Here is a 16,352-nt window from a genome sequence, read left to right as displayed (position 1 = left end):
TTATTGATTTAATAATAATGTAATTATTTGCTATATACCAAGCATTGTGCTAAGTGTGTTACTTGTGTCATCTCATTTAATCAACACTAACCCTGTTAAGTAGATGATGGTATCCCAAGATGAAGGCGCTGAGGCACAGAGAAGATCACACAGCAATTCCAATCTAGGTCTGATTGCAGAGTCCATATATTAAAACCTTATACCACTGTTATTTCCCTAATCTTTCATTTAAGTGGACTTTGTAAAATTGCAACCAGGGAGGAAGCACAAACCACAGAAACAGACCTGGATCTGACCTAATCAGCCACCTGAGCAAAGTGGTGATTCTGATCTTGTTTTTATAAATCTGAGACAGTAGTTCTCAAAGTTGGCCATCAGAACACCCTGAAAGATTGTTAAAACACAGATTGCTTGGTCCATTCCCAGATTTTCTGATTCATTAAATCTGGGATGGGTCCTGGGAATTTGCATTTCTTACAAGTTCTCAGAGGTTACTGATGATGATGGTAGTCTGGGACCTCACTTTGAAGACCACTACCCTATAGCTCTCTTGTGTGGGCATTTCTCACACCTCCCCTGTATCCCTAAACCACACTTCCTCAAGTCACTCCCCTAGTTTGTTAACCAGTGCTACAAGCATTACCATTTTTATTATGTATTATTTATGGATTTTCTACATTTAACTCTCTTTGTACCTTCCTAGGGAGGAAATGGCTGGAGATGTTTTTGTTTTAGATTTTTTTTTCTAGTTTTGTTGAGATGTAATTGACATACAGCACTGTGTAAGTTTAAGGAGTATAGCATAATGACATATATGTTGTGAATTGTGATTGGCACAATATAGTTAACATCCATCATCTCCTATAGATAGAAAAAAAAAAGAAAAATACATTTTTTCCCTTGTGATGAGAACTCTTAGGATCTACTCTCAACAACTTTCCTGGATGTTATACAGCAATGTTAACTATAGTCACCGTGTTATGGTACATTACATCTCCAGTATTCCTTACAACTGGAAGTTTGTGCCTTTTGACCACCTTCATCCATTTCCCCACCCTCACCCCCACCTCTGGTAACCACAAATCCAATCTCTTTTTCTATGATTCTAAGATTTCACATACCAGTGAGATCATGCAGTGTTCACTTACTTCACTTTGCCTAATGCTCTCAAGGTCCATCTATATTGTTTCAGGCTAGACTTGTTTAAAGCATAGATGTGTGTGTGTTTTTTTGTTTATTTAGGAAAGTGTTACCCTTTTTTATATAGGAAATATAGCATAAAGTTTAGCTTGAACACCTAGACCAGTGACTGCCACTGCAGTACTAATATAAGCATATAAACAATGTTAATATTTAAAAACTGCATCATCTTTATTTTCAATCAGTGGATAGCTCTGTTCAGAACAGTGTTATGTTAGGCCAGGCCATGTTTAATCTCTGTTTTCATACAGCAGTTTCACTTATAACTACTTATGTAGGCATAGCCATTATTTAGGTCATTAACACTTCTTTCCCAGGTAATTTTCACCAAATGTGAACACTGGTCATTTTCAGTGATGGGATATTCAATTTTTGTTAACTTCTTCTTTATACTTCTCTGTTTTAATTTTTTGTAGTGATTGTGTGTGTGTGTGTGTACATACACACACATATATATATTATATATATATATAATGTTTATTTTTGAGAGAGAGAGAGACAGAATGCAAGCAGGGGAGGGGAAGAGAGAAAGGGATGCACAGAATGCCAAGTAGGCTCCAGGCTCTGAGCTGTCAGTGCAGAGTCCAACAGGGAGCTCAAACTTCCAGACTGCAAGATCATGACCTGAGCCTAAGTCTGACGCTTAACCAACTGAGCCACACAGGCACCTCTGTGATGGTTTATATTTTTTAAATAAACATTATTTTAGGGGCACCTGGGTGGCTCAGTTGGTTAAGCGTCCGACTCTTGGTTTCAGCTCGGATCATGATCTCATGATCTCACACTTCGTGAGTTTCAGCCCCACATCGGGCTTTGCGCTGACCATGCAGAGCCTGCTTGGGATTCATTCTCTCTGCCCTTCCTTCACTCTCTCTCTCTGTCTCTCTCAGAAATAAGTAAATAAACTTTAAAAAATAATTTTTTTAAATAAACATTATTTTAGAAGTAAATCAACCAGCTTGGCCTCATCCTGAACAGTATTTCTGAAATTGCCTGTTTAATGTGGATTTTATACTTGATGCACTCTTTTATTGTTACAGTTTTTATAGTACACAATCAAATAGGTTATTAACATTATAATGTGATCTAAAAATCAGTTCAGGTACTTATCATCAATGATGTATGTATCACACTTAGAAAATATTATACTGTAAATTATGTCCCTTTGTATTATGATAGTTTTACATATTAAAGATATTAGTCCTTCATCTGTTGGATATTTGCACATATTTTTCTCAGCTTTTCATTTTCCTTTAACTTTATGATTTTTTTTGCATTTTTGTTTTTCTTCTGTTGTCCACCTGACATTTTTTCTACCTAACATAAACTGTTTTTATTTTTTTAGTGTTCTCTTTTTAGTATAGCTTTTTATTTTTTTAATATTTTTTTTTTAGTATACCTGACACCAATGTTACATTAGTTTCAAGTGTACGACATAGTGACATAGTGACTCAACATCTCTATACATTATGCTTATGTTCACCACAGCTATACGTCTGTCACCATACAACACTATTACAATACCGTTGACTATATTCCCTTTGCTATACCTTTTATTCCCATGACTTTTTGTTTTGTATCATGGTTTAGGCACTCCTTAGCTATCTCAAAATTATATATTTACCCATGTTCTTCAAATTTTTTCATTCATTACTAGTTTTAAATTTTGATATGAAATGGGAACAAAATTGTATTTATTTCCCCAAAATGTCCCAACTCACCCTTTACTCACTTATTTAAAATGCCACTTTTATCATTTATTAGAATCTTGTATCTGCTTAGGTGTGTTTCTATACTTGTCTTCTCTCCCAGGGATCTGTTTCTATGGTAGCACCAAACTCTTTTTAGTTAATGTAGCTTTAGAATATCTGTAATATCTATTTAGGCAACACCACTTTTACTCCTCTTTTCCAAATTATTGTTCACATTCTCAAGTGCTTATTCTTTTAGATGAATTTCAGCTATTGAATTTTTCATATAGTTCTGTAAGGAAATTTGATTGGGATTATGTTAAATGTATATATTAAAAGGAGAAAGGTATCTTTAGATATTCTTTATGGTATATGTAGCATTCACTATGGTAGTCAAGGATAGTTATTTGATAGTCTCACTGACTAGCCTGGAAATTCATTCACTGCAGACCATCTTCATATTAATAGTCTTCATATTCTCAGTGCCTTGTATTCAAAATCTTGCATGAGTCAAATGACTAAATATGCATATGTTGGAAGGTGAGTGGATAAAGAATGGCTATTATAGAAAATTTGCTTGCATTTTGATTCAGACTTTTTAGACAAATGGAAAATATTCCCAACCATCGAAGAGTGAAAAACATGAGGGTTAATGCAATAAGGACTTCTATCACCATAAAACTAGTATTAAAGTACACTAGTAAACTGGTTTTTGTTTTTGAAAATTTAATTCTCATAAGAGGTCTTATAAAATTTCTCAAAAGTGTTTATGCTGATAGAGTTGTGAATGGGGTGGATTAGTTAAAAGTCGAAATTACTACCCAATTACCAGTTTCAGTTAACTTTAGTACATAAAATGACCAGCTTATTCAGAGTTTTTAATATAGCTACACAATTTGGTAAGATTTCAAAATGAAGCTCCTAAAATACCATCTATTCTTTCAAAAACTGTGACCATTATTCTACCTTAACAATAAAAAATGAGTACTAAAGAACAGTGCAATTGTTGTGAGAAAGGTCCACATAGTCTACTTTTTGTAAGTGTGACATATCTACCAGATAGATCATTAACAAAAAACAATTGAACTTATTTGATAAAAATAAAATTCAGTTTATAAGGAATGGTGATTTAGCGGTTTTACTTTGGGGAATTATGAGGGGAAATGGGAATTATGCTTAACCAATGATTTATGCAGTCTTTCAAAAGATAACAAGTTCATTTAAATTTCTCTATAAAGTAAAGTTTAAGCAGATTTGGAAGTAAATTAATGGAAATATCTGTTTAAATGAGCTAAGATTCATAAAGCACCAATATTTGTAAAACATTGCCTAACACATAGCATAAGGCAATTCAGTCAGTCAATCAGTGTGTCAGATGGGCTCTACTAATTTAAAAACTAGCTCCTGTTTTAAAGTTATACTGGGTAATTAAGCCTTTATTTTGGCATTTGTGTACATGAATTACCAAATCTCCCTTCAATACTTTTTGTATTCACCGTGCTGGGAAGGCCCCCAAAGAAAAAGAAAACATGACTCCTATACTTAGTACAGTTAAAAAACAGGGAAATATGATTTAAGTGTTATAACAGCATTTCATTTATGTATCTGGTGTATGATGATTGAGAGAATTAGGCAAATGATAAAATATTGACATTTCTAATATTTTAGTACCTCAGTGTTCTGTATGATAGTCTCCTATTGTTTTTCTCAATGTGCAAATCAAGGCAGAAATTAAGGAACTTCAGCATTATAGGTAATATTCTCTTTTTTTTAAGCTGTGTGAAGCGTGCATAAAAGTTTGTTATTTTGCTTTTATAACTTACATTATATATTGTGCACATATCAACTATCTTGTAATAAAAATTATGTAAGAAATTGGGGGGGGAAGCTGTTCCCCAAAATGCCAAAAACTAATTAATTTATGTATTCTTTATTATAAAATTGTTAAGCTTGTCCACACAAATATTTTACATTATAACAAATAATTTACTACAAAAGAAACATTTTTGTCATGTAAAAATAAACATTAACCTTAGAGTTAAAAACTGAGTTAGTACACTTAGAAAAATGAAAAATTAAAAAATAAGTATAACAAAGTACTCATTCGTTTGTATCCCCTTAGGATAGTGACCATTACTATACAAGTTGTTTCTAATAAATTTGAGTTACTGTTATCGTTTCTGAATACACATAAATTTTGATACTTAACAAAACATATTTGAAAACATTGGTTGTAATTATACTCTTAAGTGTAATTTACATAGTATAAAGTGTTAGTACTTTTTTCTTTTTGGAAGAATCAGAATGGATCATCAATACACCGCTGTGGCCTTGTGATAGACTGGATGTACTCAATCGACATAATCTGCTCTGTACAATTGCACATGAAATCTTAGCCAAGAGCCTTTATAGACAGACATTTGAAGTTTTGCAAAATCTACCAGGTTTTCAAAATTCTCAAGGTATGTTTTTTTAAAAGCCTCAATTCTCATGTCCATCTGGTGTTTAAATAAGAAACCATTCTCCACCTGTTTTGGTTGAGTTTTATATTCCAGCATATATTTTTAATGAAATTATTTTCTGTAAAATGTGTTCTCTGCAAATTCAATATGTTTTTCTTTTTTCTTTCTCTTTTTTGTTGTTTTTTTGTTTTTGTTTTTGTTTTTGTTTTTTCAAAAGCAGAGATGCTTACCTTTGGGTTGTCAGCCATTCCCTCCCTCAACTGTTTTCATCAGTCCCCTTTCCCTCTCTGTCAGGTCAGCAGCAAACAATAATGCCCCAGCAAGTTTTGTGTCGTAAAAGAATTCATTGCATTAGAATAATGAAGAATACTTTTTCTTTTATTACTTAACATTAAATACAGAGCTTAGTTTCCATTACCTTGGAACATAGGAAAATATGAAATAAATGGAAGAAATGACAAGTTCAAAGAAAGAGAATATTAATGTGGACAATAGTAGGTAGTGTTCTCGAATCCTGACACTCAAGTTTTATGTAGACCAGAGGGGGTCCATGTTAAGGGAAACATGAGCAAAAGCTTTGGATCAAAATGAACCTGAGTAATGCTTTCAGAGTGGCAAGTTGCCACTTCATGAGAATGTTAACCTGAGGGCCTCCCACAGTGCTTTATCAGAGTACATGTTCTAGGAAAGTTCCATTGGTGGAGATGTTTAGGAAGAGACTAAAAGGTAAGGAGATTAACTTCTTGCTTAGGCCTGGATCACTAAAGGATGCTACAGATGAAGTGATAAAGACCAAAATCTAGGTCATAGATTGAACTGACAGTACAGGGAATAAAAGATTTCACAGTCTCCAAGGTGACTTCACTTTCTTCTAAGTGAGGAATTGAAAGAAGGATAAATACCTAATAAAGGATTTGTTTTTAATTTGAGAGAGAATATTAGAGGTGGTGGTTTATTTTTAGTCATGGGAAATTAAGTCTGAGGTCTGAACTGTAGACAGTGCAAACAGAACTGTGCAAGTCATTCATTTGGGAGAGCAGATGCAGTCGCAGGTGGAATCACAGACAGCGGTGTTAATGTAGCCTCTGCGATAGTTGTCAAGCTTCCTTTTTTTTTTTAAGCATAATTTATTGTCACCTTCGCTAACATACACGTATACAGTGTGCTCTTGGCATCAGGAGTAGATTCTCGTGATTCATCACTTACACACAACATCCAGTGCTCATCCCAACAAGTTACCTCCTCAGTGCCCATCGTCCAGTGTCCCCTGCCCCCACCTCCCCATCCACCCTCAGTTTGTTCTCTGTATTTGAGAGTCTCTTATGGTTTGCCTCCCTCTCTATTTGTAACTTTTTTTTTCTCTACTGTTCCCCCATGGTCTTAAGTGTCTCAAATTCCACATAGGAGTGAAAACAGGTATCTGTCTCTGCCTGACTTACTTCACTTAGCATAATACCCTCTGGTTTCACCCACATTGTTACAAGGTTCCTTTCTTCTTCTTTGTTCCAAAGTAAATGAAGGAGGTTTCTTTTGTTGAATGCTTGTTTCTTAGAGAATATATGATTGCATTTTAGCGACTGTGACTCCCATAGTGGGTAGGAAAATCCCAACAGGAGCAAAGGGAAAAGAAAAGCAGTGAGAGAGGGAAGATTGAGAGACTAAGATAGATTGATTTCATTATATCCTTTTTGTTTTCCAGAAACTGTGGAGGTCTCACAGTACAGCCTTCTTTTTAATAAACTTCTAGATGCCTGTATAGAAAGCAACAGTCTTGGTATGTCATCCTCCGTGGCAGACTTCATGATTTCAAAGAACATCCCTATTGAGCTCTCCTTTCTTAGAAGATTAATTACTTCTTTGGGAAGGAGTTGTTTATGGCTCAAAGCCAGAACCCACTACAAAAGTAAGTTGCATTTTAAAAATTTATATTTGAAATCTTGGTTTTGACTTCGATTTTCTAACCAAGAATCCTTGCATAGTGTCTATGACTAGGCATTTAAATATGTAAAAGGAGCAGTTGATACACAGTCAAAGATAATGGTGTACACAGATTTGTTCTCTCTTTTGAAACGTGTTCTTTCTCGTTTCTAATTACTATATCTTTATTTCTTTGCACATTAGTATGCCCACTTGAGGGTGCACAAAGGAAATAAATGAAAGAATTTCAACCAGTTGACATAGCTTATAAATATATAGGAGTAAAACAATAGGAATATTTATATATTTTATTCATCCCTGCTATATCCGTGATCTTTATAATTCATAAGTTAGAATATTTTATAGCAGGCCACATAAGAAGTACAGAGGCTGCCATTACAATGAACACGACACATAGGTTTTTCACGTGGTTCCTAGTAAAAGAACTTTATTAATCTATTTACAGTTGTTTCTCTCTAACCAATAAGCCTGGAAAACTAATGCTTTCTCTAGTCCCAGCCACCTCATAGGTATTTGAATTGGAAGTAATTTCTTGTAGAGTCGAGATCGAGAAAACACTTCTGCCTTCCTGCAGTAGTTTGTCCTAAATTTACGTTTCTATCACTGCCACGTATCTGACAAACATTTGAGTGCCTACTGCATGTCACCGCTGTGCCAGATTTGCCAAACATCCCAGCCACCCCTGCCAGCCCAGAAACCTCTCTGAACTTGGGAGTGTTTTTCACGCTACCAGCTGTTTAGCAGGTGGTAACTTTTCCCCAATGAAATAGGAAAGAAAACATTAGCATACATTACAGGTGGTAAGATGAAGTATTATTTGATAAAATTTTCATTTCAGTTACATATATCCATATATGTGTACCAGGTCAATATGTAAAATGTACCTCTTATTGTAGGTTACAATCAAAAGAAGTTTTAAAAGCAGAATTTTTTTAGGGGCACCTGGGTGGCTCAGTGAGTTAAGCGCCTGACTCTTGATTCAGTTTGGGTCATGATCTTACGTTTTGAGGGACCAAGCCCCACATTGGTCTCTGTGCTGACAGCATGGAGCCTGCTTGGGATCTCTCTCTCTCTCTCTCTCTCTCTCTCTGTCTCTCTCTCTGTCTCTCTCTCTCTCTCTCTGCCTCCCCCCTCTCAAAATAAATAAATAAAATTAAAAACAATTTTTTAAAATGATCAGAAATTCAGAGGAAACGTAGATTTGTTTATTCATAAACACCTCATTTCAACTTATGTTTCAACTCCTTACACTATTTCCCTGCAGATTACTAGAAATCACACACACAAAGTATATATATACTAGTTTTTGCTGTAACTTCTTTATTTTAGTTTTTAGAATCAGTGGGGTTATTTATTTTCAAAATAATTGTGCGATTTGGGGACCATGCCATAGAAGGTGTTTCTCTGCCATAGGAACAAAACATAAACTTGGAAACACTTAGATGAGATTTCTATGAATCTCTGTTTCTTAGTTGGAAATAAAATTCTGTTTTAAAGCAGCTAAACTTAATCATTTGTAAAAATTTTTATTAACAATTTTATTGAGATATAATTCAAATTCAGTTCACCCATTTACAGTGGTCTTAAGGTATTCATAGTTCGTGCAACCACACTGAGTGTGGAGCCTGCTTGGGATTCTCTCTCTCTCTCTCTCTCTCTCTCTCTCTCTCTCTCTCTCTCTCTCCCCCCCCTCTCTCCCTCCCCCCCCCCCGTGTCTGTCTCCCCAACTCATGCTCTCTCTGTCTCAAATTAAAAATGATAATAATAATTTAAATACATCTATGCCTAATTTCATATGCAGTGAACTACTGGGACTTATGCAGGTTAGGTATAAGGCTAAGAGTATTTTTGGTATTTTTAATGTGCCTGAGTTACAAAATGAAAAGAGTAATGTATATTCACCAATCAGTCTTCAAAAACATCTTATTACCTGACAATGCTGACATTTCAGATATCATTGGAACTCTCTAGGTTTATCTTCACACATAGTTAACACTCTAGAAAAGCGTTATAATTGGTCCAGTAGTGCTGGATTTTAGGCTGATGGCTTTTTCAAGACTGTGGTGCCAATGCCTTTGTTTTGCTTTTTTAAAAAATATTTTGTGTAGCTTTACTGAAATAATTTCACATACCATAAATTTCAGCCATTTAGGCAATGCATTAGTGTTTATTATAATCACAGAATTGTGTAGCCAACACCACAATCTAATTTTAGAACATCTTCAGCACCTCCAAAAAGGAAACATATTAGCATTCCCTGGATGCCTCCTGCTGACCAGACAACAACTAATTGACTCTATTTCTGTAGATTTGCATATTTGGGGCATTTCACATAAATGAAATCCTTCAATATGTAGTTTTTTATGACTAGCTTCATGTAATTAGTGTAATATTTTCAAGGCTCATCCTGTTATAGCGTGTATCAATACTTCATTCCTTTTTATTGCTGAATAATATTCCATTGTGTGGAATTATCCATCCATCCTTTGATGGACATTTGAGTTGTTTCTAGTTTTTAGTTATTATGAATAACACTGCTGTATTCACATACAAGTTTTTGTGTGGACATATATTTTTATTTCTCTTGGGATCAAAGTGGCTGGCTCATATAAATCTGTTTTTAGCATTTTAGGAAACTGCCAAATCTGCTTTTCCAAAGATGCAGTATCATTTTGTATTTATATACCCACTACCCAAATTTGAGATTTCCAGTTTCCTCACATCCTCACCAACACTTGTTACACTGTGTTTTTTATTTTAGACTTCCTGTGGATATAAAGTGGTATCTCATTGTGGTTTTGATTTGCATGATCCTAGTGACTTTTTCAAGTACTTATTAGCCATTTGTGTATTTTCTCTGGATAAATGTCTGTTAAATCCTTTACCCATTTTTTTCTTTGCACATTTTTAAATTTTTTTTATTATTGAGTTGTAAGAATACATGCACATAATATACATATATATACATATATGTACATATACACACACACAACACACACAACACACACACACACACACACACACACACACACACACACACACACTCTCTCTGGATGCAAGTCCCATGTCAGATACATGAATTTCAAATATATTTTTTTTCCAGTCTGTCAGTTGTCTTTCCCTTTCTTAATGGCTTGGCTCTGCTTTTATTTTCAAACTAATCATAAAGAAACTGTCCAAGGACAGTAAAATTGCCTTCCTGATGCTCCTGATTTGTTCTTCCTAGTCCTAAAAATACTGATTTTCTCTCAGCCAAAAAGTCAGGAAGGGGAGATGTTAGTGTGTCTTTCCAGTATGTTTCCCTCCCCTAAAACTGAATAGGAATATTTTTCTTTTCATACTTGCTTTTAGAGGAAAAATGATGTTGGTAAATTTCTACTCAGTTTGTTATTTTTTGTTTTCCTCTTCCGGTCAGCAAAGTAAAACAAGAATGTATGTAAATTATACCTATCAATAGTCAGAAAGTTAATGAGTCAGTAGTATGTTAATCCTGCAAGCGACCTAGGGAGTGGAACTCCCTAGTAGTTAGGAATCCGAGATCTGGAGTCAGAGGCTGGGGTGATTGCCAGAGCCCTTCACCTAATGTAGGAGTCAGTATACCTGATTTCAAAGGTAGTGCTGTCAGTTAAAATGAGGGAAAACTTATGTGTTTATGTTTAACACAGGTACCTGGCACATAGTAGGCCCCCAAAGATTAGCAGTCATCATCCACATTAGATTTCTTGAAGAAACTTACTTTTTTTTTTTTTTTAGTATTTACTCATTTTTGAGACAGAGACACAGAGAGAGAGAGAGAGAGAGAGAGAGACCTCCAGTGTGACTGGGGAAGGGGCACAGCGAGAGGGAGACCCAGAATCCGAAGCAGGATCCAGGCCCTGAGCTGTCAGCACAGAGCCTGGTGCGGGCTCAAAAGCCCGAACCTTGAGATCATGACTTGAGCCAAAGTTGGACGCTTAATCAACTGAGCCACCCAGGTGCCCCTAAAGAAACTTATCTTAACACAACATTTTAAACAAATTTTACATACAGATTTAAATTGGTTTCAGTGAAATTTGACAGTATAATATTGTTTATATACAGTTTGGATACCCCAAGACTTCAGGGGTTTTCCGTATAGATCATTTGTAATAAGCACCTAAACAGTTTAAAAGTTAAATCTCTTTTCTTGAAAAGTAAAATTTTTAGAACATTACTTGGTGAGTATAGCTACAACACATTGACCATCTACAGGAAAGATACATATTTTAAGATATGTATTTTAGTTTCATATCTAAATAGTGCTTAGCTCAATGCCAGACATAGAGTAGGAACAGTACATGTGTTTTTTCCATTTTTATTTTATTAATTTATTTATTTTAATTTAAATTTTAGTTAACATACAATGCAGTATTGGTTTCAGGAGTAGAATTTAGTGATTCGTCACTTACATACAACACCCAGTGCTCATCTCAACAAGTGCTTTCCTTAATGCCCATCACCCACTCACCTCCCTCCATTATCCTTCAGTTTGTTCTCTTATTGTTAAGAGTCTCTTGTGGTTAGAACAGTAAATGTTTATTATGCAAACTATAACAGCAGTATAAATAAGTGCTAAAAAATAGTATAATATATATGACAAAATCTTCAAATTATAATTTCTTTTTTTCTACATTTTGGATTCATAATTCAAGATAGGCAATAATTACAAATCTGTGTAGCTGCTATTAGACCAGATCCCATTAAAATAAAACCCAAGTCGCTATTCTGGTTTTTTAGTTATTCTATAATTATGTTGTATTGATTGACGATGGCTTGAAATAAATGGTCACTTACCACGATGAGGCTCAAAAGTCATTTTTAGGAGAGTTTTTTAAATATATATTTTTACTTCATATTTAATGTTTCAAAAGTATTTTACAAAGAATAATTTCCCATGTATTAGGATAAGCTCACCACCATATAATTTGTATAATAAACCTACTAATGTGAAGAATCATTCTATGATGTAAGTAATTATCACCTGTGGATATTTTGGAAATCTAGTTTTTCACTTGTTGGGGTTTAATAAAGTTTGATCTGTTATTTGATTTCCAGGTGCTCTTTCATTGGGTTGCTATCCACCATTGGAGGGAAATTTATACCGAAAACTTCTACTGATTCCTTCTTATTTATCTGAGATTGAAATGCTTTTAGCTATTGAAATCTTCCTGGTATCTAATGCTAGTAGTATTCAGAGTCCTGGAACTTCTACACAGATGCTGCAGATAGTTTTGAAAAGGTTGGTTGATATAACTTCTAATTGCATGCTAAAAGCAGATCATTACACCTGCCCTAGGATGTAAATGTTTATCTCTACTTTATATTTTGTAATATATATTTTATATATTTTTATGCATAAATATTTTCATATATACACAAACACATTTCTATACATATGTGTGTGTGTGTGTATACACATACATATTCATATATATGTATATACTTGTGTTTGTATGCATTTACAAATTTTGGTAACATTTAAATTGAGCAAGGATTTGACCTGAGACTTAAAATGAACAAGCTGATAGCATTTAATAAACACGTTAACAACTCCAAAGATGCTGTTCAAAGAGATGGGCCTTCTTTAGGTATGCATCTTTCTTGTGCACTGATGGTTTTGAGATAGATATCTAAGTTATTTACCTTTTTGGTCAACACAGAAGATCTAAGAACCAGGTCTAAAAGGAAAATATGTGATAGTTTTTTGGTTCAGTCAAGAATTTGGTTCAGTCAAGAATTCTGTTGAGGGGCGCTTGGGTGGCTCAGTCAGTTAAGCATCTGACTTTGGCTCAGGTCATGATCTCACAGTCTGTGAGTTCGAGCCCTGCATCAGGTTCTACACTGACAGCTCGGAGCCTGAAGTCTGCTTCAGATTCTGTGTCTCCCTCTCTCTCTGCCCCTCCCCAACTCACACTCTGTCTCTCTCTCTCTGTCTCTCAAATATAAAATTAAAAAAAATTTTTTTTAAGAATTCTGTTGAAAATAAAGCCATCAGCCTAGTGTCTATATTTAAAATGTTACAAATGCATACAATTTAGCTGTTGGACCAGACTGGTATCTCTTTAAATAATTTTTTCAAAGTCCCAGAATTTAGACTTACACCACTCCCAATTTCTTGTTAGCCTATCCAGGAAACTAATAAAGATCTCATGGAACTCCTGTTTTGAGGGTTTCTTGACAAGAATTTTGCTTCAGTTTAATGGTATCATAAACCACATCATCAGATTGGATATTCTATCTATCTATCTATCTATCTATCTATCTATCACTGTGTATAAATTATCCCAAAATGTAGTGGCTTAAAACAGCAAATATTATGTTAGTTTTTGTGGGTCAGGAATTTTGGAGTAGCTTAGCAGTATGGTTATGGTTCAGAGTCTCTGAGGTAGTTGGTCAGGAGGTAAAGTCACCTACCTGATGGCTTGACTGGGACTGGAGGATCTGTTTCTTAGATGGCTCACTCACGTGCCTGTTGCCAGGAATCCTCAGTTGCTTGCCGCATGGGTCCTTCCATACATTACTTGAGTGTCTTTATGACACTCTGAGTGAGTGATCCAAGAGAAAAAAGACAAGGAGGAAGCTACAGTGCCTTTCATGAGCTATATCTAGAACTGGGAAGGCTCTGAATTTTACCCTAATTGCAGGCTGACAGTGTCCTGGATCCTAGCATAAGACGTAAGACTCTTGCTTGCATATGATTATATGCATATCTGTGTCTCTGGTTTTGCTCCCAAGTCCCACAGAGGGGCCCTGGTGGATACCTGCACAGGTACCGGGCCCTCTTACAGAAGAGGAATCTTGAACTTTGGGGAACCTAAGTCTCTTACTATAAATGATAAGCATGCCTGCCCTGTTGCTCTGCAGGGAAACACCATCACTATCTTGTAAGGCTGTAAGCAAACCTATCGTTTGCTCCAGAGGGAGGACCTATCTGTCTTTCAAGGTTGTTCACTATATAAACATGCCTGAAATTCAGAACAAGAGGTAGTTACTGTCTCTGTCCTCAAAACTTCCAGAAATTCAGGGACCGAGGAAGAATTGTCATCTGATAACCTAGTGTCCAGAGTTACACAGTCATTTCTGCTTTGTTCCATATGTGATAAGCAAGTCATTTGTTTAAGGTTTTATTTTTTAAATAATCGCTACACCCGGTGTGGGGCTCCAACTCACAACCCCAGCTGAGCCAGGTAGGCACCCTTATCCTATATGTGATAAACGAGTCATTTAATCTAGCCCATACTTAAAGGGAGGAGAATTATGAAATAATTTATTTTAGGTCGACAATTTTTTAAAAACTCACTAAATTAGCTTTATTGATATAGTCTTTTCTGAGGGCCTCCTTGTTTACTACTATGCACTATAAGTGGCATGAGGAATCTTGGCTCCCCATCTTCCTAATGAGGGTTTGGTTTTCTCAGGACTCCCCACACATATGCAGCCTTTTTATTCATTGTTGAACTTGGTTGCTATTTGTGACCTCAGTGCAAATTAGTGACATGCCTAGATCTTTAATTTTGTCCTAACCAATACTATTTCTCTTATTATCGTCATCATCATACTGAGCCTTGCCTTGCTATACTAACCTCTCTCTGAGAGAATCTATGCATCTTTAGACTTTCAGAAACTGCACATAGTTGGCATATGCCCGGTCTACCAGATCCCAGGCACCAGTTTCTAAGCCAGAATGTAGTAGAAGGTGCCTGACCAATCTTTCCTCTCTGTGACAAATTTCTGTTCTAAGTTGAAGTCCTCACTCCCACCACTCTGCACCATACTAAGGTATTGATGTGGGTAGGCTCACTCTTGGACCTTGCTGTTGGGTCCTACAGGTGCCAAGAGCAGGATACAGTGAACATAAAGAACAACTGATGCCTAATGTAACAGCCACATCTCTATTTTAAATACTTCCCACTCCAGGGACGCTTGGGTGGTTCAGTTGCTTAAGCTTCTGACTCAGCTCAGGTCATGATCTCTCAGTTCATGAGTTCAAGCCCAGCATATAGGGCTCTGTGCTGACAGAGCCTAAAGCCTGCTTTGGATTCTGTGACTTCCTCTGTCTCTGCTCTCCCCACCCTCAAAAATAAGTAAACATTAAAAAATGTATGTACTTCCCATTCCCTATCCCTTATGATAAACAGCCATAAGGTATGAATTTTATGAAAGTTGGAGACTGGTAAAAGAGTTATTAGAAAAGTAAGTCTGAGCACTTAGTGAAGAATCTTAAATCAAGACTAAATAAAATAACTGGAAATTTAGTAAAGGTACACAGCAACAGTTCCAAATGTTAGCTACCTATTACGTATATGCTTATAATTAAAAATAGCTAATATCAAGGTAAAACATATGACCATTAGTAACTCCAAACTTGATTAAACTCAATGTTTTTGTACATATTACAATAAATAGTTACGCAGTTATCAATTTTCAAAATACAAAGAGGTTATGATCTGTGTTCTAGATTAGTGTTTTTCAAACTGTGGGTTGTAGCCTATTTGGTTGGTGAAATCAGTTCAGGGGATTGCAACATTATTACAAAACTAAAAGAGAGTAGAAAATAGAGTACATTGTCATAAGGGTAAGTCTTGTTTTGTGAAACTCTTATTTCCATTTTGATGTGGAGGGTATACACCGGGTCACAATATAAAGTGTGTTTCTTGCTGTGTGTTATGTTCAAACAAGTTTGAAAGGCACTGTTAGAAGAATATAGTAAAAATATTCTTATAGCTTAGTACCAGGAAATGCAAAGTACTGTCTTTTGGAGAAACGATAGAACTCCTTTTTAACAGTCTCTGACTTCGGGAGGTGTTCACTTTGTAGATGTGAAGAAGACAAATCTCGGAGTAAGGATGATTATCAAGCCGCAGTGGAAAGACTAATTATGGCTGCTCGTATATCGGACCCAAAGCTCTTCATTAAGCACATGACCGTCAATGTTAATAAGGAACAGGTTTATAGTTTGGAACATTGTTCTGCCCTGAAATGGTTGAAAGATAATATGAAGTGGGCTGGAAAGGTTTGGCTTTTCAATAACCATTAGTTAATA

General features: G+C 35.5%; 1 protein-coding gene across 1 annotated transcript in view; it reads left to right on the top strand.

Moving 5' to 3' along the window:
* The window catches only part of TOPAZ1 (testis and ovary specific TOPAZ 1), a 101,001-nt gene extending 84,655 nt beyond the window's left edge, over positions 1–16,346 (top strand). Inside the window, exons 17-20 of the mRNA XM_047100321.1 lie at positions 5,189–5,353; positions 7,053–7,256; positions 12,365–12,548; positions 16,127–16,346. Coding sequence (XP_046956277.1) covers positions 5,189–5,353; positions 7,053–7,256; positions 12,365–12,548; positions 16,127–16,346 — 773 coding nt within the window. The remainder of the gene's footprint in view (positions 1–5,188; positions 5,354–7,052; positions 7,257–12,364; positions 12,549–16,126) is intronic.
* The last annotated feature ends 6 nt before the right edge of the window (positions 16,347–16,352 follow it).

Source organism: Lynx rufus, unplaced genomic scaffold (genome assembly GCF_022079265.1).
Source record: "Lynx rufus isolate CCGP_SWC_20201006 ecotype Redwood Valley unplaced genomic scaffold, mLynRuf1.p SCAF_5, whole genome shotgun sequence".
In the NCBI taxonomy this organism is placed as follows: domain Eukaryota; kingdom Metazoa; phylum Chordata; class Mammalia; order Carnivora; family Felidae; genus Lynx; species Lynx rufus.
This window is presented reverse-complemented; position numbering and strand designations above follow the sequence as displayed.